This window comes from Salmo salar, chromosome 09 (assembly GCF_965601325.2).
Source record: "Salmo salar chromosome 09, fSalSal1, whole genome shotgun sequence".
Lineage (NCBI taxonomy): Eukaryota > Metazoa > Chordata > Actinopteri > Salmoniformes > Salmonidae > Salmo > Salmo salar.
Genome location: NC_138299.1, coordinates 33,089,489 through 33,116,116, shown reverse-complemented (window position 1 = coordinate 33,116,116; position 26,628 = coordinate 33,089,489). Strand labels below are relative to the sequence as shown.

The 26,628-nt window shown below is 41.8% G+C and overlaps 1 protein-coding gene across 1 annotated transcript; it reads left to right on the top strand.

Annotated features, from left to right (window-relative positions):
* Nucleotides 1–1,499: 1,499 nt before the first annotated feature.
* Nucleotides 1,500–25,775, top strand: LOC106611207 (striatin-3). Its single transcript, XM_014211184.3, has 16 exons — nt 1,500–1,971; nt 12,386–12,489; nt 12,675–12,748; nt 12,861–12,942; nt 13,223–13,399; nt 13,669–13,804; nt 14,236–14,377; nt 17,096–17,232; nt 21,956–22,131; nt 22,255–22,302; nt 22,451–22,572; nt 22,806–22,973; nt 23,148–23,288; nt 23,567–23,674; nt 23,881–23,967; nt 24,111–25,775. The coding sequence occupies exons 1-16, from the start codon at nt 1,723–1,725 to the stop codon at nt 24,278–24,280; spliced, it is 2,121 nt and encodes a 706-aa protein (XP_014066659.1). The 5' UTR covers nt 1,500–1,722; the 3' UTR covers nt 24,281–25,775.
* The last annotated feature ends 853 nt before the right edge of the window (nt 25,776–26,628 follow it).

The following is a 26,628-nucleotide window of genomic DNA, read 5'->3' as shown; positions in this document are numbered from 1 at the left end:
GGATAGTTGACATGCAGTAAATCTAGCATACAGTCAGAATGTGCTGAAGCAGTGAATAAAAAGAGACTCTGAGCTCACCACATGACTGAAGTACTTGTCAAGAACCTCAACAAAGTTGTGTGACAGCTCATTCTGTGGGAAAGAAAGACATCCCACACCATGAATCATGAATACTCTCAATAATATAATTATTATTATTAATAATCTCAATAATATAATTATCAACCTTAATCTGATAACACTATTTTTACATATAACAGTAAAATTATGAACTCTCACCTCAGTGTCACTGATACCAACAACTATGAAGAGAGCAGCATACTGTCGATATACTAGTTTGAAGTCCATAAAAGAGCACTAGATAGAAAATATTAGTTACTTGGATGTTTGAATAGCAGAATGAGTTCTGTCACCTGAATAAAATGCATGTGGACTGGCAGTGGCAAACTACTAACTCAGCATGAAGAATAGCATAACCAAAATTATAAATGAAAGGGGTGGATGTAGGTTATTGAACTGGATTTCTTTCTGTTCTGTATTGTCTCGTCCATGCCCCTGTCACCAGTTATGTACGTCTTCTCACTGTTGTGTCCTACCCTGAAAGTAAACAACAAAAAAGTAGTTTTTCCAAGCCACTGTGCTTCTGCCTTCACATTGCTTGCTTGCTTTTGGGGGTTTAAGGCTGTGTATCTGTAAAGCATTGTGTGACAACTTCTGATGTAAAAAGGTTTTTACAAAATGCATTTGATTGATTGAGATTTCAAATGGAGTAAAAATAACAATTGAGATAGAGACCTCTTCTTTTTACCGTGACAGGCATCCCTTGACAACATCAGCCTCCAGAGAAGGCCTCTTTCCAGTGTCCACCCACTCACAGTACTTAGACAGGCAGGTCTGGCCCTGCTTGTTCACCATCAGGAGGAACTTGATCCTGGTGACCTCCTAGTCCAGTGTATCTGCAAAAAAGGAAAGAATAATATAAATGGTGTCATAGCAAATCATGCATTTAGTCTTTATGTAATACCCTTTTGTGTTAATGCATCTGTAACCAGACAGTTATATCCAATTCAGCAAAGTCAGGACGACTATGGCCAAGCTTTGAATGCATTCAGTCAAGCTTGAATACTATTAGGCTACTCACCCTAAACCAACAACGTTTCAGATGCAAGTCAGACCTTGATGAGTGTGACAAGATACACATAAACAATATACTCAGGAACACTCAACAATGAGCAGAGAGGGGTCCATGGTGCTGGAAAGAAGCCCCCCTGAGAGTCCCAGGCCTGCCATGCAAACACCTGATTGTTCGTTTTGTATCAAGATATATTTTTCGAATCATTTTTATATTATTTCCCTGGTTTACATTATTTGTCTGTGGTGTAACTGTACGAACGGCACACATGCCCATGCTCCTGTATTTGGATCATTGAGCTGCTTTGGATGACAGGAAAAAATAAAAAGGTGAGCATGTCCCATCATGCAGTGCGGGCCAATTCTTCCTCACCCCCGCAGTAAGTAGAATAGACTCTCATATCCAAGGATCGGACTAATGGCGGTCGTCAAATCAGTACACTGAGAGCAAGTTCAAAACATAGCCCTGTCTCACTACAGTCGCCGAGGAATTTCAGGGAAAGGCATTGTCAAATCCATACGGGAATACTGAAAGGGGGAGGGGGGCGAATTCAAGCAGCAAATTGTGCTGGGACTTTCCTCTTCTTAAAAATGGATGAACACCCCGGCGGAGGAGGAGTTGGAATGGCCGCCCCAAGACCTCAGCAACAACCGCAGGGGAATAACAACGCTAATCCCCAAATCGGTGGTGGAGGTGGCTCAGGGATGGGGCAGCAGCATGACGAGATGCCACGGCCACAGCAGTATACCATCCCCGGTATCCTACATTATATCCAGCACGAATGGGCCAGATTCGAAATGGAGAGAGCTCATTGGGAAGTGGAAAGGGCCGAACTTCAGGTAGCAAGCTAACTTGGTTAACGTTACCTTAGCTAGCTAAATAAACACTATATTGAGCAACAATGCATTTTGCCTGGATAGTGTGCAACATTTGTTTTACACCCTTTCCATACAGTGGCCATGCTTCGATAGATAAACGTCTACTGTAGTTTGTCCGCCCAACTTGATTGTTAGTTATCAAATACCACCAGCTAGCTAGCTAGTCACGGATAACAGGTAACGTTAGATGGCTAACGTTAGCTTAGCACACAGCAGGATGGCAAACTATGTCACTCTTTTTACAGTGGAACATCATCAGGTTGATGTGTTTGCAATGTCTTACACGTGATTTTATTAATAATGTTGACTCTTGTTGTTGTGGTATTCATTTGGTAGTTTCAATTTAGAGTCGTAGAACTACAGAATGATCTAATCAAACCACTGACAGTCAACTAATCTCCGAGACTAGGAGCCATTTTGGTTTGGTCATTATGGCGACGACTTGGCTGGGTCTTCTTGAATCACGTTAGGTAACCATCAATCTTGAATAGGACTAAATCCCATTTTATTGATCATATCAGTTGTGCAATATTTCTAACAAATATTTTTTTGAAAGTTTATTTCAAACAAATCGAAAATCCCATAGTCTGATGCCAGTCAGATGGCTCGTGCCTGTGGTTAGCAAGCTAACGTCAACAGAGCTAGCTAGCTGTCAAGGCCCCACAGTCTGACACTGGCTTTTTTTAACCGATCGAACGGTTAAAAAAAACTCTGTGGCTTTAGACTTAGCTAGTTTGCTATCTAGCTACATTACTTTTATAGTTGTTTTTTGTTTCACGGATGCCATCTTGGCTAGGAATTATTTCTTATTTTTGTGCTTATTTTTTTACATTTTGCAAGGTTTTGTTATAACAAGTTTATGACATCAGCTAAGTGATAATTCTGTTTTGCGGAATGCAGAGATTAAAGGGAATGTTGGTTCAGTTTTATGATTGTAATAATAATAATGAATGTGGAAGTGTTGAAATGCCTGGGACAGAGTAGAGTACTGCTTTGTTTGAACACAACCCATACCAGGCCAGGTGAGGTGGAGGCAGACTTTACTGACTTGCTCAGTGACACATGCCTTCTGCATGACTCACCAGTCAAGAGACTGACATGGATAGAAGGCAGCACAGTCTTCCGCATCCCTGTAGTGCTCTGTGTATTTCCCCTCAGGACTAGTGAAGTGACAACACTACATGTTATGACCCTGTAATTGGGTGCCTCACTAGATGGCCAAAAAACGAGCCAGATTTAGGGCACTGTTAAGGGTTTATGTCTTAGGTATTTTTATATTTTTTTTTTTACATTTCACATAGGCCCTATTTGAAGTACAATATGACAGATAATTGTCTTGTCAACATAAAGTAGTAGCCTATGACCTGCCTAATTTTCCAGAACCATATGCTGTTATATTGTTAAACTTTTTATTGATAAAACAATATGAATCAGTGTATGCTTTCTGAACTTCTGTGTTGGTCACATTATTTAAATGTAAAATTAATGAAGCAAGCTGACAGCCTAGATTATTTTGGTCAACTGCACCTTTCCTATTGTTCGAGTTGCTTTGCGGTCCAGCCACACCACTCAAGCAGTTAGCCTTGTTAGCACAAATCACTTCAATGTCCACAGCAGTCACATCAGGCCTGGAAGTATCTGGGTTAAATCAGGCTTTATAGGTCACTGAGACATCCAGGGCATATTATGAACCATTCTTATGTGCTCTGTTCTTCCTTTGCCCTGGCTGTAGAAGACATGCAGACAGACAGAGAAATGGTAGACAGGGCCCTTTCTATTCAGAATCTGGCTTGGAAATAAAATGTTTATTAACACACAGAGGCAGTGATTGTTCTATCTGGGTTTTATTTTTGATATGTTGATGCTGAGTATTTAAACACCACAATGAAGGTTTGACACAATTATGTTATCCAACTGATAACATGCTGTTCTCTCTTGATGAAATTGAAATCACTAACTCAATGTAGGCCTATATTCATACCTTAGTACACTGACTGCACACACAGAAATAATGTATTATTCACGTCATTCTTTCATTGTGCTTGATTTGGTGGGTGATGTATTTTTCCACTGGGCGCAGGTGTTTCCTCAGGATGTGTATGAGCCAGGTGGTGCACAACTATGTCAGCACTCTATCCTTAAAGCATCAGTGTTAATTAGTAGTACACTGGCATTTTCTTCCACAGTTCTTTCTTGGTTATACATAACATCTATAAGTAGACACGCTGAAAATAGCTGTTCTACTTAATATCCTACCCCGGCTCCTAAAAACGATGCAAACTGTGTGTATACATTTGACAGTTTCAGACTTGTCTGTTAATAAGGTATTATTTTTAGGCCAGCGTTGTGAAACCTAGATATGAGTTCACTGACATGTTTATTTGTTGTTTATTGAAGCAAGATGGCTTTTATACACACAAACAAGTAGACAGACAGGCGAATCCAAAATACAGCCCTAAATGTATCCAAATGTGTGAATAGGCCTAAGCTGTGTTCCTTTGCAGTGAAGTGGTAGGTATATGATACGTTGGGGACAACAAAGCTCCAAAAGGCGGCAATGTCTATTCCTGTTCCAATACAGCCCATTCCTTTGTCAGCATGTTAACTTGGGTCTGTGAGCTCACTGTGACCCCAGTCTGACCATTACACATCTCAACGCTGTGACCTCACACATACATAGCAGCTAGGCCTATACTGGCTTTACTAGCTGCACTGGGATTGGTTGGAGGTGGTATCTGAAGTGTGGTCCTTCGGGCAGGGGGGATTCCCAAAGTGGTTTTAGCAGTAGTGCTGTAACATTTAAATTATGATTATAGTTGAGATTTGATCTCTGATTAGTGTACTGTATTTGTAACTATGCCTGCCATGCTCCTATCAGGGATATTGAAAAGTGAGGTTAACAAATAGACTAATTAGTATGCCCTCTTAGATTTTAGCTGTATATTAAATGTACACATACAGTGATATTTATTTGAAGAACGTTGTAGCCAGCTGTATCTGCAGAGCTAGTAGCATGCTTGTGTAACAGACTACTCTGTCCCCTGGCTGTTGAGTTGGTTCCAGTGTGTACACAGCTGTTCGTTCAGCTGAAACCTTCCTTCTCCCTCTAGCTAACATTGACTGGCCAGACCTCCCATGCTTATGGTAATAGCAAGACGTTCATTTAGCCCTTGGACTTGCGTACCAAGGAAGCAGGCAAAAGGAAGAGAATATTGTACACAAAATATTACTGTTCTGTTTAAGAGACCTGATCTCAGTTGACTGAAGTGAATCCTATTATTAAAATTGACCCCAGTTCTCCCATGTTTTCCTGTAGAGTTAAATCTCCTCCTCCTTCTCTCCTTGAATGTGGACTCAATTATGTCTTATCTTATTACTGTGAGGGAGTGACTGGACCAGGTGAGTCAATGGTTCAGATCCACCGTAGTGTTTTCTTTGCTCGTATGATCTAATACCAGAGAGCAACGGAACTGTTATGTAAGCTATCCGGTGGCCCAAGATGTGGAGTCACTATGTCAGAGCCAGGGCACCACACTTTCTCAGTCTCCATGACTACGGAATGGAAATCGGTCTCCAGTTTACCTGTCAATTTACAACTGGGTCGCTATGGGCACCATGACACCCCAACAGTCAAGAGAGGGGTTTTTAGGGGCAGCTGTCTTAATATTCTATATAGGTGCAGGAGCTCAAGCAGTAGAACATTTGAGGTGCTGGTACTCTGCTTCCATGAGCTCCTGCCCAAGTCAAGCACTGCCCCTACAGTCAAGGGGCGGCTGACTAAAAATACCCCATGCCTGCTACCCTTTAAACGGCATTGGGTTTCACAGCTGCTCAGTACTCCCTAGCAGTACAGAGTTGAGCAGGAGAAGAGGGCCAGCTAAATAGTTCTGTATGAACTGAACACCCCTACAGGGGTGATGGTGCTAGAGAGGCCTGTGTTACAACCTGGGCCTGCTGCTCTGAGGATAGTCAGACACACTGCTAATTGCAGTCCTACCCTGACCCGCCAGGTCTATACCAAGGTTTCCCCAATTCATCTGTGCCTTTATAGCTTTTTGTTAGTTTAGCTCTATTTTTACATCCACAGTGATTCTTTGAGAGAAATGTTAAATGTGTAGGGTCAATGTTGTACAGCCGGGGTCACCAACCAGTCGATCACAAACAACTGGTTGATCTCCAAATCAAATTTCATTAGTCACATGCACCAAATACAACAGGTGTAGACCTTAAAGTGAAATGCTTACTTACGAGCCCCTAACCAACAATGCAGTTTAAAAAAAAATATATACGAATAAGAAATAAAAGTAACAAGTAATTAAAGAACAGCAGTAAAATAACAATAGCGAGACTATATACAGGGGGGGTACAGAGTCAATGTGCGGGGGCACTGGTTAGTCGAGGTAATTGAGGTAATATGTACATGTAGGTAGAGTTATTAAAGTTTATAACAACAGAGAGTAGCAGCGGGGGGGGGGGGGGCAATGCAAATAGTCTGGGTAACCATTTGATTAGATGTTCAGGAGTCTTATGGCTTGGGGGTAGAAGCTGTTTAGAAGCCTCTTGGACCTAGACTTGGTGCTCTGGTACCGCTTGCCGTGCGGTAGCAGAGAGAACAGTCTGACTAGGGTGGCTGGAGTCTTTGACAATTTTTAGGGCCTTCCTCTGACACCGCCTGGTATAGAGGTCCTGGATGGCAGGAAGCTTGGCCCCAGTGATGTACTGGGCCGTTCGCACAACCCTCTGTAGTGCCTTGCGGTCGGAGGCTGAGCAGTTGCCATACCAGGCAGTGATGCAACCAATCAGGATGCTCTCGATGGTGCAGCTGTCGAACCTTTTGAGGATCTGAAGACCCATGCCAAATATTTTGTCTCCTAAGGTGGAGTAGGTTTTGTCGTGCCATCTTCACAACGGTCCACATCATCTCCTTTGTTCTTGAACATGTTGAGGGAGAGAAAAAGGAGATGATTGTGGACTACAGGAAAAAGACGACCGAGCACGCCCCCATTCTCATCGGCGGGGCTGTAGTGGAGCAGGTTGAGAGCTTCAAGTTCCTTGGTGTCCACTTCACCAACAAACTAATATGGTTCAAGGTAGAGGTCGACCGATTGTGATTTTTCAACGCCGATACCGATTATTGAAGGACCAAAAAAGTCGATACCGATTAATCAGACGATTTTCTTTATTTTTTTGTAATAATGACAATTACAACAATACTGAATGAACACTTGTTTTAACTTAATATAATACATAAATACTATCAATTTAGCCTCAATAAATAATGAAACATGTTCAATTTGGTTTAAATAATGCAAAAACAAAGTGTTGGAGAAGAAAGTAAAAGTGCAACATGTGCCATGTAAAAAAAGCTAACGTTTTAAGTTCCTTGCTCAGAACATGAGAACATATGAAAGCTGGTGGTTCCTTTTAACATGAGTCTTCAATATTCCCAGGTAAGAAGTTTTTGGTTGTAGTTATTATAGGAATTATAGGACTATTTCTCTCTATACGATTTGTATTTCATATACCTTTGACTATTGGATGTTCTTATAGGCACTTTAGTATTGCCAGTCTAACAGTATAGCTTCCGTCCCTCTCCTCGCTCCTACCTGGGCTCGAACCAGGAACACATCGACAACAGCCATCCTCGAAGCAGCGTTACCCATGCAGAGCAAGGGGAACAACTACTCCAAGTCTCAGAGCGAGTGATGTTTGAAACGCTGTTAGCGCGCACCCGGCTAACTAGCTAGCCATTTCACATCGGTTACACCAGCCTAATCTTGGAAGTTGATAGGCTTGAAGTCATAAACAGCTCAATGCTTGAAGAATTGCGAAGGGCTGCTGGCAAAACGCACGAAAGTGCTGTTTGAATGAATGCTTACGAGCCTGCTGGTGCCTACCACCGCTCAGTCAGACTGCTCTAGCAAATCATAGACTTAATTATAATATAATAAACATGAGCCTTATGTCATTAATATGGTCGAATCCGGAAACTATCATCTCGAAAACAAAACGTTTTTTTCTTTCAGTGAAATACGGAACCGTTACGTATTTTATCTAACGGGTGGCATCTGTAAGTCTAAATATTCCTGTTACATTGCACAACAATGTTATATCATAATTACGTAAAATTCTGGCAAATTAGTTCGCAACGAGCCAGGCGGCCCAAACTGTTGCATATACCCTGACTCTGCGTGCAATGAACGTAAGAGAACTGACACAATTTCACCTGGTTAATATTGCCTGCTAACCTGGATTTCTTTTAGCAAAATATGCAGGTTTCAAAATATATACTTCTGTGTATTGATTTTAAGAAAGGCATTGATGTTTATGGTTAGGTACAGTCGTGCAACGATTGTGACTTATTCGCAAATGCGCTTTTGTTAAGTCATCCCCCGTTTGACCAAGTTGGCTGTCTTTGTTAGGAAGAAATAGTATTCACACAGTTCGCAACGAGCCAGGCGGCCCAAACTGCTGCATGTACCCTGACTCTGTTGCAGAGGTGACACATTTTCCCTAGTTAAAATAAATTCATGTTAGCAGGCAATACTAACTAAATATGCAGGTTTAAAAATATATACTTGTGTATTGATTTTAAGAAAGACATTAATGTTTATGGTTAGGTACACGTTGGAGCAACGACAGTCCTTTTTCGCGAATGCGCACCACATCGATTATATGCAACGCAGGACAGGCTAGATAAACGAGTAATATCATCAACCATGTGTAGTTAACTAGTGGTTATGATTGATTGTTTTTTATAAGATAAGTTTAATGCTAGCTAGCAACTTACCTTGGCTTCTTACTGCATTCGCGTAACAGGCAGGCTCCTCGTGGAGTGCAATGTAAAGCAGGTGGTTAGAGCGTTGGACTAGTTAACCGTAAGGTTGCAAGATTGAATCCCCAAGCTGACAAGGTAAAAATCTGTCGTTCTGCCCCTGAACAAGGCAGTTAACCCACCGTTCCTAGGCCGTCATTGAAAATAAGAATGTGTTCGTAACTGACTTGCCTAGTTAAAAAATATTATACAAAAAATAATAATTTTAAAAATCGGTGGCCAAAAATACCGATTGTTATGAAAACTTGAAATCGGCCCTAATTAATCGGCCATTCCGATTAATCGGTCAACCTCTAGATCAAGGCATTCCTAGTCCATCACCAAACATTTCTGTTGAAAAGCCACTGATAAAAGCATAAAGGCTTGCTCTTCTTTTCTTTGATTTGTGCAGTTGGCGGTAGATGCACTTAATTCAGACACCCTGTGCACCAGGTAGGAAAAGTGTTCCTATTTTTAACCATTTTAATTTGTCTCCACCTACCTGGTGGACCAGGAGATCTGTGGCTAAGTTCAGTGCACTTACTGCGCTGGCCAATCGGATATCACAAATCACTGTGCCTACCTACAGCTTCCATGACCCCGGCCACAGCAAAGTTTGATAGTAGCCTATGTGAGATTTCATAACATTTAAAACCATGACCAGTGAAAGACTGTCAAAGAATACAGCAAAGAGCTGCTGTTTGTATGAGTGAGTTCATGTTTTAAGTTTTATTCAGCACTGTCAATAGTTTTTATTAAGCACAATTACAAAACATTAAATGCACTTCTCTACTTCCACTCGCGCTGCAGCTGCAATGAGTGAGTAGCCAAGTGTATCGATAGCCCTGTGTTTTTGTTATTATTAGCTATTTTAATATCGAGGAGTATTTCACTTTCTCTAGTCATAGAAACAACATGAATTTGTGCTGAGGCAGATGCGGTGCCACTCGAGTTTCGCCATCAGGTGGAAGACTGTCTCTCCTCTCTCTGGTCAATCACCGGTGGAAATGAAGGAGAGAGCAGGGACTGAGACGGACCCTCTGCTGCTCTCCATCTGCTGCGACTAATGCCATGTTCAAAACAACTGGGAACTCAAATATCCGACTTCAGTGTGTTCAAGACAACTGGGAACTCGGAAATACTAGATCCGACTGGGAATTTTTTGGGGAACTGTAATCCAACTTGAAACCTCTGGCATCTTTCGAGAGCTCCGACTTTCGACCTGAAGTTCACTGAAGTCATGATTTGACCTCGTTTTTTCCCCCAGAATTCCCTGTTGGCTTGAAAGCACCATGACCATCAGATGCAGATACCATCAGTCCAGTAAAAAAAGTGAATTATTTCAAATTATGTTCAGCTGTGCCTCGCAAGTGCTTCACCAACTGATCTATTTTGTTATCAAAGCTCGAGTTTTGATATACACTGCTCAAAAAAATAAAGGGAACACTTAAACAACACAATGTAACTCCAAGTCAATCACACTTCTGTGAAATCAGACTGTCCACTTAGGAAGCAACACTGATTGACAATAAATGTCACATGCTGTTGTGCAAATGGAATAGACAACAGGTGGAAATTATAGGCAATAAGCAAGACACCGCCAATAAAGGAGTGGTTCTGCAGGTGGTAACCACAGACCACTTCTTAGTTCCTATGCTTCCTGGCTGATGTTTTGGTCACTTTTGAATGCTGGCGGTGCTTTCACTCTAGTGGTAGCATGAGACGGAGTCTACAACCCACACAAGTGGCTCAGGTAGTGCAGCTCATCCAGGATGGCACATCAATGCGAGCTGTGGCAAGAAGGTTTGCTGTGTCTGTCAGCGTAGTGTCCAGAGCATGGAGGCGCTACCAGGAGACAGGCCAGTACATCAGGAGACGTGGAGGAGGCCGTAGGAGGGAAACAACCCAGCAGCAGGACCGCTACCTCCGCCTTTTTGCAAGGAGGAGCAGGAGAAGCACTGCCAGAGCCCTGCAAAATGACCTCCAGCAGGCCACAAATGTGCATGTGTCTGCTCAAATGGTCAGAAACAGACTCCATGAGGGTGGTATGAGGGCCCGACGTCCACAGGTGGGGGTTGTGCTTTACAGCCCAACACCGTGCAGGACGTTTGGCATTTGCCAGAGAACACCAAGATTGGCAAATTCGCCACTGGCGCCCTGTGTTCTTCACAGATGAAAGCAGGTTCACATTGAGCACGTGACAGACGTGACAGAGTCTGGAGACGCCGTGGAGAACGTTCTGCTGCCTGCAACATCCTCCAGCATGACCGGTTTGGCGGTGGGTCAGTCATGGTGTGGGGTGGCATTTCTTTGGGGGGCCGCACAGCCCTCCATGTGCTCGCCAGAGGTAGCCTGACTGCCATTAGGTACCGAGATGAGATCCTCAGACCCCTTGTGAGACCATATGCTGGTGCGGTTGGCCCTGGGTTCCTCCTAATGCAAGACAATGCTAGACCTCATGTGGCTGGAGTGTGTCAGCAGTTCCTGCAAGAGGAAGGCATTGATGCTATGGACTGGCCCGCCTGTTCCCCAGACCTGAATCCAATTGAGCACATCTGGGACATCATGTCTCGCTCCATCCACCAATGCCACGTTGCACCACAGACTGTCCAGGAGTTGGCGGATGCTTTAGTCCAGGTCTGGGAGGAGATCCCTCAGGAGACCATCCGCCACCTCATCAGGAGCATGCCCAGGCGTTGTAGGGAGGTCATACAGGCACGTGGAGGCCACACACACTACTGAGCCTCATTTTGACTTGTTTTAAGGACATTACATCAAAGTTGGATCAGCCTGTAGTGTGGTTTTCCACTTTAGTTTTGAGTGTGACTCCAAATCCAGACCTCCATGGGTTGATAAATTAGATTTCCATTGATTATTTTTGTGTGATTTTGTTGCCAGCACATTCAACTATGTAAAGAAAAAAGTATTTAATAAGATTATTTCTTTCATTCAGATCTAGGATGTGTTATTTTCGTGTTCCCTTTATTTTTTTGAGCAGTGTATAATGTGGTCTGAGAAGAACAATATTTGCAGGCCAAGCATATAACCAATATGCTGTGATAATGTATTAGGCCTACTGCACAAACCTCATTCCTGCAGAACTGTTTTTATTAGGTTAATGTCATATTTTTAAAGTCATGTTTTAAATTTTTTTTAAAAAGAATAATCTTGAGCAGTAGATCTCTTCTTGCTTTTTTAACTGCGAAAGTGATCTTGACTCAGAAAAGGTTAGTGACCACTGTTCTACAGGGTCCCTAGCTGGAATAGTAAGCCCCTACATGGGGGTTGTTTGTGTGAGTAATTCAAGTTGAATTTGATACAAAGATTTGATGGAGTAATTTTTTGAATGGAATTTTAGGACAAGAAGAAGCGTGTGGTAGTACTAGGTGATGAAGTTGTTGCTGCCTCTGAAACAGATCTGATGTTTAATAATTCAGTAGTGTTTGATACACCACAAAATATGACTGTTAATGTGTAGTGCTTTCAAAGTTGAGAATGTAATGTTGACTTCATCGGCAGACCCAAACGTATTTCTTTTTTTTCTTCTCTTGTTTCTTTCAGGCTCGAATAGCATTCCTACAAGGAGAAAGGAAGGGTCAAGAAAATTTAAAGAATGATCTAGTTCGAAGAATAAAGATGTTAGAATATGCATTAAAGCAAGAAAGGTGAGTGTATACCTATTACCTAATCATTTTTTACGAGTCCATATAAGGCCCATTTCAATCTTAGTCTCATTTACCTCAATGCCTGACATTTATACATTGCCTGTAAATGTTGTGCATAACTGCAAAGTATGCTTTATTATCTCATCACATTTACTAATCTCTTTACTTTGTCTTTACTCTATTAGAGCAAAATACCATAAATTAAAATATGGAACAGAATTAAATCAAGGTGAAGTTAAGATGCCCAGTTTTGAATCAGGTACGGACCTCTCCTCTCTGAACTGCAATAAAACTTAATGATGACAAATAGAATATATTGACATACAGCTAGCTATACAGCGATTTCATTAACGTTGCTATTGTGTTTACAGAAGATACCAAAGACACAGAGGTCCCTGCTGTACCTCAGAATAGTCAGCTGACGTGGAAACAGGGCAGACAACTCCTCAGACAGTGAGTACTCTACAGACAGCACACACGGTTTACAGGGCCTCTCATGCAGCTAACACGCTTACTTATCGATCAAGATGAATTCCCATCCGGGCCTGCATCTCAGAATAGGAGTGCTGATCTAGGATAAGGTCCTACTTGTCTATGTCATCTTATTCCTTATGATCTAAAAGGTCAAACTGATCCTAGCGCAGCACTTCAACTCTGAGACGCTTTAGGAATACGTGCCCAGGTTTACTTAGTTAGCTAAGTAATTTTTATGTATAATTTTCTGTCCCAACAGATATCTTCAGGAAGTAGGTTACACGGACACAATACTAGATGTGCGGTCTCAGAGAGTGCGTTCGTTACTGGGCCTGTCCGGCTCAGAGCAGAATGGCTCAGTGGAAAACAGGAACCTGGATCAGATCCTCAATGGAGGGGAGTCTCCAGCCAAACGAAAGGGACAAGATATGAAAAGGTAGGTAGGTAGGCCTCATCTGATCATGCATACTGCCACTGACTTCAGTGAAGGTCTGAAGGAATTAGTGTTATCCAACTGACTCACTATTCCTGGCGACTTCCCAGATAGCAGATTTGTGATTGATTCTGTGCATTCTGCCTCTGTGTTCAGAACCGTCTGCTCTGAATAGCATTTGATGCATCATCCAGACCTGTGCCATGTATGTGAATAATCAAATCATCCACAGTGACGAATTGCTCTAAATCGTTTTCTACCTGTTTTACTAGGAATCCAGGAGATGTTCTGGAAACATTTAACTTCTTAGAAAACGCAGAGGACAGTGATGAAGATGATGATGAGGAGGGAGACCTGATGGAGGATATAGACAGTGGCAAACACACAATAAAAAAGCATAAGATGAAGGTGAAAACCTCTTTGCTACAGATAATTACATATGGTCATAAGTGAAAAGACCATTCCTAATGTTGTTCTAAATGTATTGCCGCTGTCATCACTGTGTAAATTGTTGTAATAATGGCTTACTAAGACGCAAGCGGTGCTTAGCTCTTGACACTAGACTAGTATCTTCAGACCTGATTCTAAATGTTGATATTCATAAAGAGAGAACCTTTAAATGCCTGCTGTGTTAAAGAAGTCAACACAATTAAATTGGTACAAGAGCATATGGAACGAACATACCAAGCACTAGTCTCCTAAAATCAAATCTGTAAAATAAAAGTATTGTACGTTTTTTGTAAAAAAAAAAAATTAATACAAGTATTGTATTAACTCTATATCTGATAATCCCACTGTGCCAGACCTGGTGACTGACTGAATGTTTGTCATCTGTCCAGGTTGGGAACGAGGGCCTGGCCTCTGACCTTCCAGATGACCCCGACACAGAGGAGGCTCTGAAGGAGTTTGACTTCCTGGTGAATTCCGAGGATGGCGAAGGAGCAGGGGAGGCCCGGAGTTCAGGGGACGGGACCGAATGGGGTAAGAGGATATCAGATGCCTAACTCACTAGCTGCTGAGAGCTAACTTATAGATGTAAAGTCCTCTGTTTAGGGGACCTGCATGGTTCTGGTACCGGTTCTGACTGTCATTTTCAATAATAAAATATGTGGACACTGTAGATCGAAATGCCTTGCATTGAGCGATAGTCCTTCTTCCCACTGACAGAGTATGTTTTCTGAGCCTGTGTGGCATAGGATGTGAAATCTGAAACCACTTGAAGCTGGGATGTCCCTCCTACCATTTCATTTGCTCTTCTGACTGTTCATCAACTCCTGGCTGAAGCCAACCACTGACATGTTTGCAATCGTTACATTGTTGCACAGCAGGAGAGAGTGGTTTCATCATGGTAGCACATTCAGGGATCGATTTATAGCCATTCATCTACAATAATTATTCGTTTTTTTAAACAAAAAAAAACACTTTCTGTTTGTCATAGATGGATAATATGAGATGAAAGGCAAGTTCCTAAGAAGTTCAGGAAGCTAGAGCTCGGTGAGATTTTCACAGCAATAGCGGCAGACGTTTTGATCAAGTGAGACCTTCAGAAAGTATGCCCATTTTCTCTAACACTAAACATACAAATATGTATTTTACAGTTATACGGAAGGTTAGTCATTTTATCATTTGATAATGCTATATTTTGAAGGCATATGTCATTTCAAGTCTTATTCATACAGTTTAGTTGAATAGGAAATACATCAATACTGTATTTCATATTTCTATCATTTGAACTGTGTACATGAGCTTGTGTCCTCAGAAGTGACTACACCTCAGCAATTTATAACTATTTTTACAGGAAAGGTGAGATTTTAACCTTTCTTTGAGTATGCCGCATTACTAGTTATTGTTTATGGCCCTCTCATGATAAATAATAACTTTTGGGGATTACGTAGATGACATTTACAATGACATTTAGTTACATTAAACTCCCTAGAGTTGTTTGCCGCACCGGTGCGTCAGTCTAAGTTACATAACAAAAATATCCCAATCAAAATCTGTCAGTTTAAACTAGAGATCTCAGATATTTTTGCACCAGATGTGTCTCAATCCACCGCATCCGGCAATGTTGCACTTCCGCATCTGTGATAAAAGGTGGCAGAGCCAAAGAGGTGTTTGTTAGACCATGAGATATCCCAAAAATCGGTATTCTTAAGAAAATGTCTGTACGGTTTGACGTACAAGCTAATGGGACCCCACTGTGGAAGAGGAGATTTTCACGAACACATGTTTTGCTCTCCGAACCCCACAAGTGTCACGGAACTTGTCTGAAGGTAACCAGTACAGGTTTAAAAAAACGAATGGAAGTATGAAGATAGTTTTGTATGAATGTGTTATTCAATCCCTTTCAATGGGCTTTAGTAGTAAAGGCCAAAATGTTAATATATTTTTTTATATACCTAAAGGGGTCCTAAAATTCCAAATCAAATAGCCTAATCATACATAGTATGACCATCTTAAAACAATTCCATATGTCAGCTTAGCACCCCCCTCCCCCAACTTCTCAGACTCTAAAGAATTTACTGGTTGTACCCCATTCTGCATCATGTCCAATTGGCATAAATGCGCCAAGTCTAATTTGTTAGCCTATATGGATGTTGGGTACAAGATCTTTGGACTATGTGTGTGTGTTAGGTAGAGGATACTTGTCTATGTGTGGGCCAGTGGTAGATATAATTGAACTGGGGTGGGGGGCTATTCTGATGTGCAGCAAGAAAGGCCCACCCTGTGGAATCTCAATTGCGCCGATGCTGCGTCAGCATTCCTCCTCACTTGTGCACAGGATATTCTGAGCCCTCGCCTGGCCCTGCCACACACACCTCATTGCTGCTGCATGCCCTGTTCTAATCACAGACTCTAGGGTCAGTCACAGTACCCTCAGGCAGCACTACTCTCAGCATTACTCTCAGCACAACGCTCCACAGTGGCTGAGAGAAAGAGTTGCATACAGAGCACCAGTCAGGCTCATTAGTCATGAAATGAACCCTGTTCTATACAGTGCTAGTCTATTTGTTTTAGTTTTGTGCAGGAGGCCTAACCTGTGTCATTGCTTCTCCTCATTAAAGCTGCAATATGTAACTTTTTGGGCGACCTGACCAAATTCACATAGAATTGTATGTTATAGATCTGTCATGCTCATTGATAGCAAGTCTAAGAAGCAGTAGGTCAGTTCTATGTGCGCAAGTTCTATGCTTCCGGTTTTTAGACCGGGTTAAGTTCAATTTTTGCACCTTTTTGGTTTTGTACATGAGCTGAAAATATAATATTTGGGGGTTATGGAAAATATATTTCATAGCGCTTTAGATGGTACAATAATTTCCTACACTATACTTGCTTGTTTTGTCACAAACTGAAATTAAGCAAACTATTAGAATTTCAGCAATCAGGAAATGGCGGGGCAATTTCTGCGTTGTGCATCTTTAATGTTAGTCTGTTTAGGAAATTGTTTGTTTCATTGCATGCATCAAAATGTTTTACTCAGGCTTTGACGTCTACCCAGGGGAATACTTCACTTTCTACTAGTGTTTAACATGGCAAGACAATATTTTCTGTCTAGCAGCTTAGTCTTTCCCATTTAGGTGAATGTTTTAGCACCCTGCTGAGAGGAGCTGAGCTCTTTGGTTACCAAGCATCTCTCTCTGTCTAGGTGTGGCCTGTATGGTGTTTACTAAAACCTCCTCCTCTCCGTCCTGTTCTTAGCCGAGCCCTTACCGTTTCCCTCAGGCGGGGGCAAGTCTTTTATCATGGGCTCTGATGACGTGTTGGAGAGTGTCCTGGGACTGGGAGACCTAGCTGACCTCACTGTCTCCAATGACGACGCCGACTACAGCTATGACGTAAGCACCACGATTCCCACCTGCCATCAGTGAACCCTGAACACCCCCACCCCCTGACAATGTACATATTGCCAAAGCTTACTTTGGATATTTACAATATTAAGCAGCTCTTTGCATCCTCCCCCAACAGGACGGGTAGCCTATTCTCATCAGAGAGATCTTCTCTGGAAAATCATTATTTTAGTCTTTTTGGGGTTTACTGCCAGGGCCCAGGTCTGGCAGTACTGCTCTAGCAGGCCCAGGCTCTGCTGTAGGCCATGTGCTGTGGGTGACAGCAGGCATAGGTCATCTGCGAAGAGTAGGCATTTAACCTCTGAATTGTGGAGACTAACACCAGGGGCTGAGGATTTTTCTAGAATTGTGGCAATTTGTTGACTTAAATATTGAAGAGTGCAGGGCTCAGATTGCAACCCTGGCGAAGGCCCCGCCCCGGTTAAAGAATTCAGTTATTTTCTTGGCAGTTTTAATGCTGCACGTATTGCCAGTATACATTGATTTGTTTCACCTCCTACACCACTTTCAATACCTTTTGTAGAACAGTCCTGTATGCCAAATAGAATCAAATGCTTTTTGGAAGTCGATAAAGCAAGCGTATATTTTGGTAGACATGTTTATCTATCAGGGTGTGTAGAGTGTAAATATGATCAGCCATGCAATGTTTTTGTATAAATCTAATTTGGCTTTTACTCAAGACATTGTGCTTATTAAAGACGTTTAGAACTCTTACATTTATAATACTACAGAAAACCTTCCCCAGGTTACTGTTCACACAAATGCCTCTGTAATTGTTAGGGTCAAATTTGTCTCCGTTCTTGAAGATATTGGTTCTTGATTCCAGATGTCAGGGAAATAACCTACACTCAGGATCAAATTAAACAGTTTTAATATAGCCAATTGAAATTTTGCATTAGTGCGTTTGAGCATCTCATTTAGGATGCCATCAGGGCCTGTATGCTTTTTTTATTTTCAATTTGAGGGCCTGAAGTTTCTTATAGAGCTCCTAGTCAGATTTTGATTGTCCTTTATAGCTTTTTCTAATCCATTCAACTTCTCATGAATTTGGCATTGCTCTGCGTTTGTGTCAATTTGAACGGTGTTGTAGAGTGTTTTAAAATGGGTTGTCCATATGTCACCATTTTTGTATCGCTAATTCCTCTTGTTTAGATTTTTTTAGTTTTTTCACCATTATTTGGGTCTCTGTGCTTTTGGTTGGATAGTGTTCTAAGTTTTTTCCTTATTTTACAATCTGCATCAAACCAGTTGTCATCTGTGGTCTTAATTTATTTTTTTTATCAATGAACACTTATTTTAACTTAATATAATACATCAATAAAATCAATTTAGCCTCAAATAAATACTGAAACATGTTCAATTTGGTTTAAATAATGCAAAAACAAAGTGTTGGAGAAGAAAGTAAAAGTGCAATATGTGCCATGTAAAAAAGCTAACGTTTAAGTTCCTTACTCAGAAAATGAGAACATATGAAAGCTGGTGGTTCCTTTTAACATGAGTCTTCAATATTCCCAGGTATGAAGTTTTAGGCTGTAGTTATTATAGGAATTTTAGGACTATTTCTCTCTGCCATTTGTATTTCATATACCTTTGACTATTGGATGTTCTTATAGGCACTATAGTATTGCCAGTGTAACAGTATAGCTTCCGTCCCTCTCCTCGCCCCTACCTGGGCTCGAACCAGGAACACATCGACAACAGCCACCCTCAAAGCATCGTTACCCATCGCTCCACAAAAGCCGCGGCCCTTGCAGAGCAAGGGGAACAACTACTCCAAGTCTCAGAGCGAGTGACGTTTGAAACGCTATTAGCATGCACCCCGCTAACTAGCTAGCCATTTTACATCGGTTACACCAGCCTAATCTCGGGAGTTGATAGGCTTGAAATCATAAACAGCTCAATGCTTGAAGCACAGCGAAGAGCTGCTGGCAAACGCACGAAAGTGCTGTTTGAAGGAATGCTTATGAGCCTGCTGTTGCCTACCACCGCTCAGACTGCTCTATCAAATATCAAATCATAGACTTAATTATAACATAATAAACACACAGAAATACGAGCCTTTGGTCATTAATATGGTCGAATCCGGAAACTATCATTTCGAAAACAAAATGTTTATTCTTTCAGTGAAATACGGAACCGTTCCATATTTTATCAAACGGATGGCATCCCTAAGTCTTATTATTGCTGTTACATTGTACAACCTTCAATGTCATGTCATAATTATGTAAAATTCTGGCAAATTAATTACGGTCTTTGTTAGGAATAAATGGTCTTCACACAGTTCGCAACGAGCCAGGCGGCCCAAACTGCTGCATATACCCTGACTGCTTGCACGGAACGCAAGAGAAGTGACACAATTTCCCTAGTTATAAGAAATTCGTCTTAGCAGGCAATATTAATTAAATATGCAGGTTTAAAAATATATACTTGTGTAATGATTTTAACTTCTTTGGGCTAGGGGGCAGTATTTTGATGTCCGGATGAAAAACGTGCCCAAAGTAAACTGCCTGCTACTCAGGCCCAGAAGCTAGGATATGCATAGAACACTCAAAAGTTTCTAAAACTGTTAAAATTGTGTCTGTGAGTATAACAGAACTTATTTGGCAGGCGAAACCCCGATGACAAACCATCCAGGATTTTTTTGTTTGTTGAGGTGACAGTGATTTCAATAGGATTTCTATGTGTATCTAGATTTATAAGGCACTTGCTTGCAGTTCCTAGCGCTTCTACTGGATGTCAACAGTCTTTAGAAATTGGTTGATGTTTTTCTTTAGAGAAATGAAGAAGTACAGCAGTTGTGAACGAGGGTCCAGCCTAGTGCACTCTGTTTTGATGCACGCTCCAGGTCACGCGCTTTACGTTTTTTTTATCCGGTATTGAACACGTTTATCCCGTCTTACATTTGATCTATTATTTACGTTAAAAAATACCTACAGTTGTATTAGAAAAGTTGTTTCAAATGTTTGGACAGCGTTTACAGGTAACTTATTAGATATTTTGTAGTCATGCTGGGCGAGTTGGAACCGGTGTTTTTCTGAATCAAACGCGCCAAATAAATGGACATTTTGGAGATATAATGACGGAATTAATCAAACAAAAGGACCATTTGTGATGTTTATGGGACATATTGAAGTGCCAACAGAAGAAGTTCTTCAAAGGTAAGGCATGAATTAAATTGTTATTTCTGACTTTTGTGTTGCGCCTGGCGGGTTGAAATCTGATTTTCATGTGTTGGTATGCTGGGCGCTGTCCTAAGATGATCGCATGGTTTGCTTTCGCCGTAAAGACTTTTTGAAATCTGACACGGTTGCTAGATTAACGATAAGTTAAGCTTTAATTTGGTGTATTGCACTTGTGAAAGTTTTATATTTTTAATATTTATTTTTTTGAATTTGGCGCTCTGCCATTTCACCGGATGTTGTCAAATCAATCCCGTTAACTTCTTTGGGCTCAAATCCCGTTTTAAAGAAAGGCATTGATGTTTATGTTTAGGTACACATTGGTGCAAAGACTGCTTTTTTTTTGCGAATGCGCTTGTTAAATCATCACCTATTTGGCGAAGTAGGCTGTGATTCGATGAGAAATTAACAGGCACCGCATCGATTATATGCAACGCAGGACACACTAGATAAACTAGTAATATCATCAACCATGTGTAGTTAACTAGTGATTATGTTAAGATTGATTGTTTTTTATAAGTTTAATGCTAGCTAGCAACTTACCTTGGCTTCTTACTGCTCTCGCGTAACAGGTAGTCAAGCCTGCAAGGCAGGTGGTTAGAGCGTTGGACTAGTAATCGGAAGGTTGCAAAAACAAATCCCCGAGCTGACAAGGTAAAAAGCTGTCGTTCTGCCCCTGAACAAGGCAGTTAACCCTCTGTTCCTAGGCTGTCATTGTAAATAAGAATGTGTTCTTAACTGACTTGCCTAGTTAAATAAAGGTGTGTAAAACAAAAAATAAAAAAATACCGATTACCAATTGTTATGAAAACTTGAAATCAGCCCTAATTAATCGGCCATTCCGATTAATCGGTCGACCTCTAATAAATATGTTGTTTTTTACTGCTAGATTGAAGCCTTCTTTACTGTGAGTAAATGTGTTATCCAGGAAGTTATCTAAGAGTGTTTGGATATTTTGGTTACAGGTTGCTTTCTGGTATTCTTCTGTGCTGTTTTGGGCCTATCTGTATGAGTTTCTGATGTTGTACGGCTTACTGGGCTGTGAATGTGTGGTTTCCATGTCTGTTCTTTTGAGGAACAACGTAATTTGGCTGTGATCAGACAGAGGTGTTAGTGGCTTGACAGTGAATGAGCTGAGAGAGAAAGGGTCAATGTCTGTAATCATATAGTGTACTGTGCTGTGGCCAATAGGTGAATCTCCCCAAAGAGTCCCCCCATAACCTACCATAGAAAAAGTTGCAGCTCTGTACTTTGTCACTCCTTTTCTCTCTTTTTCTCTCTCTTTGTCTAATTTCTCTCTCTCTCTCTATAACTATAACAAAGCGTTGAGAGGGGGAATGTTCTTGCTTTGACAGTTGGTCAGAATCATCACAAGTCATTAGGAAGTGGAGGGGCATACCGCCCTCCAGTAGTTCAAGTGCAGTCTATTCCCCCCTTGCTAACTCACCACCAAGCTGTCTCCATTTTTCACTCCACACTTGTTTAAAGTTGCCCTTCTCTTCTCCTCCCCTGTCCGGTCTATCTATTTTTAGCTGCCAGCCAATAAGGACACGTTCAGGAAGACGTGGAATCCAAAGTACACCCTGCGCAGCCACTTTGACGGGGTCAGGGCTCTGGCCTTCCATCCTGTAGAGCCTGTCCTGGTCACTGTGTCTGAGGACAACACCCTCAAACTGTGGAACCTGCAGAAGACTGTGCCTGCCAAAAAGTAAACACACACACTTGTTTACATGGTTGGATTATCTTGTCATTATGGAATTATAGAATGCATCATTAGATTAAATGGGTCTGAAAACCCTTTTTAAAGAATTGTTTGTTTCCTCTTCTTTAGAAGTGCCTCTTTTGATGTGGAGCCTATTTATACGTTCAGAGCTCATGTGTAAGTATCTATTTACCAGAAGGTGCAGTGGTAAAAAAGACAACCTAATAGGATAAAGCTATAATCAATCAATACAACTGTTTTGCATTTGGCTTTCTCTCACTGTATAATGATGTAAAAGATTAAAAGTCCCCTTTCCTCTTCTCAGGGGGCCTGTGCTGTCCCTGGCTATGAGTTCCAATGGAGAGCAGTGTTACAGTGGAGGGATTGACCACACAATACAGTGGTGGAACATCCCCAGCTCCAACGTGGACCCTTATGACACCTATGGTAAGGTTGGCACATTTAGCATGGCCAATATTCTGTCTCTCCTCTGTGCCTTCACACATTGACCACAGTAACAGAAGTCAGGAATACTTTCATTCATCTGTCATATTATTGGAATTGACTAGTAGACTTTCTCTTCACTTTATTCCAATCACGTCATTGAGTAATCACAGAGCTGTTTTTCCACCCTTATTTAATGGGTATGACTGACCCTGTCTCCTCCTCCAACCCCTTAGACCCCAGCGTCCTGGCTGGAACCTGGCTGGGCCACACAGACGCCGTGTGGGGGCTGGCCTACAGCGGGATCAAGAACCGCCTGCTGTCCTGCTCTGCAGACGGAACCGTCAAGCTGTGGAACCCCCAGGAGAAGAACCCATGCATCAGCACTTACAATGCAGAGAAAGGTAAGAACGCTGTGCACTTGACCTTCCCCAGTAGTGTGATGGATAACTAGTGTAATGGAGAGCTTTTTATCCACACGGACATGACACTGGCACTTGTCTGTGTGGCCAAGGTCAGAGAATACTGGTGTAAAAGCCTCTTTAACTGACAGGTGTCTCTGTCTGTGTGTTCTACAGAGCACGGCATCCCCACTGCGGTGGACTTCAACGGCTGTGACCCCGCCCACATGGTGGCGTCCTTCAACACAGGCAACGCTGTGATCTATGACCTGGAGACGTCCCAGACCGCCGTGGTGTTCGCTGGTCAGGGGGAGAGCAGTAAGTCTACAATTTAGAGTAGAACCCTAATCCTGACCTAGTCCAAACCCTAGCCTGGAGCCTTATTTAACATACTAGCGATGCTAACCCTAAGCTCTGTGGTAAGACTGGGGAACTTTTAAATACTGCATTCTGCTATTTGTTGTTGTTCTCCTGTGACCATGCTAGATATATGATATATCCTCCTAGAGAAGAAGTAAACAGTTTTAACTGTGTCTTCATTCCAGATGGTGTATTAATAGTGAGTTGTGTTGACCCATCCTCTCCTCTGTTTTCAGCTCTGCCTGCAGCCAACCACATCAACAAGGTAGTGAGTCACCCCACCCTGCCGATCACCATCACGGCCCACGAGGACAGGAACATCAAGTTCTTTGACAATAAATCGGGTAAGTGGGCAGGAGGGGACACTGTTTAGCTAGTTACTCTCATTGTTACGTCTCTGTCTGCCATATCTCTGTACTGACTGTTATGTCTCTGTCTGCCATATCTCTGTACTGACTGTTACGTCTCTGTCTGCCATATCTCTGTACTGACTGTTACGTCTCTGTCTGCCATAACTCTTTATGGACTGTTACGTCTGCCTGTCGTGTAGGTAAAGTGATCCATGTGATGGTGGCCCACCTGGATGCCGTTACCAGCCTGGCTGTGGACCCCAACGGGATCTACCTGATGTCAGGAAGTAAGTACAAGCCACACTACTGCTCACTCACACTGTAGCAACACATTTTGTATGGACAAGAAAAGTCTTCTTTTTGAGTTCAGGTAGCTAGTACCTCTGTTTCAAAATGTTTTCTCCCTACTGAACACATTCCTCCTCCGTAGGCCACGACTGCTCTATCCGTCTGTGGAACCTGGACAGTAAGACCTGTGTGCAGGAGATCACTGCCCACCGCAAGAAGTCTGACGAGTCCATCTATGACGTTGCCTTCCACCCGTCTAAGGCATACATAGCAAGTGCCGGGGCTGACGCCCTGGCCAAAGTGTTTGTGTAGTAGACCTGTGCTGCTCTGCCAGGTTGAGTGGGTAGACACAGAGAGAAAGAATGGACTGCTTCACTGCCTTGTTTAACAAGAGTAGCATTTTATGACACTACATTGAAGCTGCCTCCCTCCACCCCATCCATGTTGAACTCAACACTTGACAGAAACCAGGTGCCAAGGGGACTTATGCCAGGCGTGGTGGTGGAGAAGCGCCCAATCAGTTTTATCCTGTTTTCAAACTAAAACAACATTTACCTGTAATTTACTGTAAGTTTAAAAAGCTGGAGTAAAACAAACTAGTGTATGTAGCCTTTTTGACTGGGTTTGAGCTGAGCTAATATCTGTTCTGTCGGTATAGTTCAATGGCCGAGGGACAATTGAGATTTCACCTGATTCATACTACAGGGCTGACCCCTCACCATACAGGGCTGACCCCAACCATACAGGGCTGGCTCTGATATTTTATTTTCATCACGGTTCCAGTAACTATGGTGGATTTGTAACCAGTTCAGCTCGGTTTTGTTTGGCTTGCTAGTGTGAGAAGGGTATTTAACAGGACATGGCCACAGCCCCTGGTGGGCCGACTGGGAGACCCTGCGGCGTCAGTTCAGTTCACACTAAACATGAGTCAGGCGTGAAATATAGTCAGTCAACTTCACACTTTAGCATTAGTTTCATGACATTTTTGTGTAAAAAAAAAATATATATAGTTTTTATAATCCTTTTTATATAAATAAAGTCTGTCATAACAGCACTGAAAATGATGTATTAAAAAAAAAAGGGAATATTTATTCCCGGTCTGAACCCTCCGTCACAACTCATTATGTCCCCCACAACCATCATCTTACTGTTCCCCCGTCACTGAAAACACTCAGTGATCTCACCCTTCCTAACCCAAGGATGTGATCTCTGACATTGCTTTTACCTGGCTTTGTCACATGAGTAAAGACTGTAGGACTAAAAGAAGCACAGTTCATGGCTTCCTGAGAGAGCGCTCTCTTTTCAAATAAACTGCATCATCCTATCACTATGTGATATTTTGTACACCTTACTGTATTTGAGTTTATTTATCACAGGTTATTAGACATCTTTATGCTATGTCAGTGCTTTGAAGCAAGCATGGGGTGTAACCGTTTTATTTTTCTTAATTTTGTTTTAAGTGATTGGAATAGCAAACATAAGATTAATCACGACTCAGTCTTTTGTTTGATTGTACTTTTCTATTTTATCCTGCAAAACTATTTTTTGTTCAAACATGCTACAATTTATGGTGTAACTAAATGCTTTTGTTTGTGTAATGCATGATAAATACAATAGTCTTTTTTCTAGTCTTCCAAAAAAAAGGTTCTGGTCAGTTTGCGAGTTTTGATGAGTTTTGTAAGGTTTTTGATTTACAAACTATGAATCAGCAGATTTTAAAGATTGTACTACATAGCAAAATGAAACAGTTGAAAAATAATGTATATAAAATGTCTATAATAAATATTAAATGGTGTACCTGTACAAAGTCTGTTTTTGTTTGTAATGCATGCAACCTTGTTTTGTTGGATTAATTGTGTTTGCAAGATAAAACAAATCTATTGAAATGAGGGATGAAAAATGGCTTTATTGAAAGAAATTATAGTAAGATATAGAATCATACAATTCTCCCCCCCCAAAAAATCCCTTTACATATAGTACAGGTCAACATGCAAATGTACTGTAGGTATGGCCTTTCTAGGGAGTTTTTCCTAGCCACCGTGCTTCTTTCACATGCTTTGCTTGCTGTTTGGGGTTTTAGGCTGGGTTTCTGTACAGCACTTTGAGATATCAGCTGATGTACGAAGGGCTATATAAAAATAAATTTGATTTGACATGGTGTACAGTATACAAAATAAACTGGAAGCCATATCAAGCTGAGAAGTGATACCAGTTTATATTACAGTGTATTGTTGATGAGGCTGAAAGAGAAAGAATACCTTGCTCATCACTAACCGATCTATAGGTATATACACTGTACATGCAAAATTATGTAGACGCCCCTTCAAATTAGTGGACAAGCTTTTTTCCGGATGCCCCAAACAATCGGAAAGGGGATTCATCAGAGAAAATTACTTTACCCCAGTCCTCAGCAGTCCAATCCCTGTACCTTTTGCAGAATATCAGTCTGTCCCTGATGTTTTTCCTGGAGAGAAGTGGCTTCTTTGCTGCCCTTCTTGACACCAGGCCATCCTCCAAAGGTCTTCGCCTCACTGTGCGTGCAGATGCACTCACACCTGCCTGCTGCCATTCCTGAGCAAGCTCTGTACTGATGGTGCCCCGATCCCGCAGCTGAATCAACTTTAGGAGACGGTCCTGGCGCTTGCTGGACTTTCTTGGGC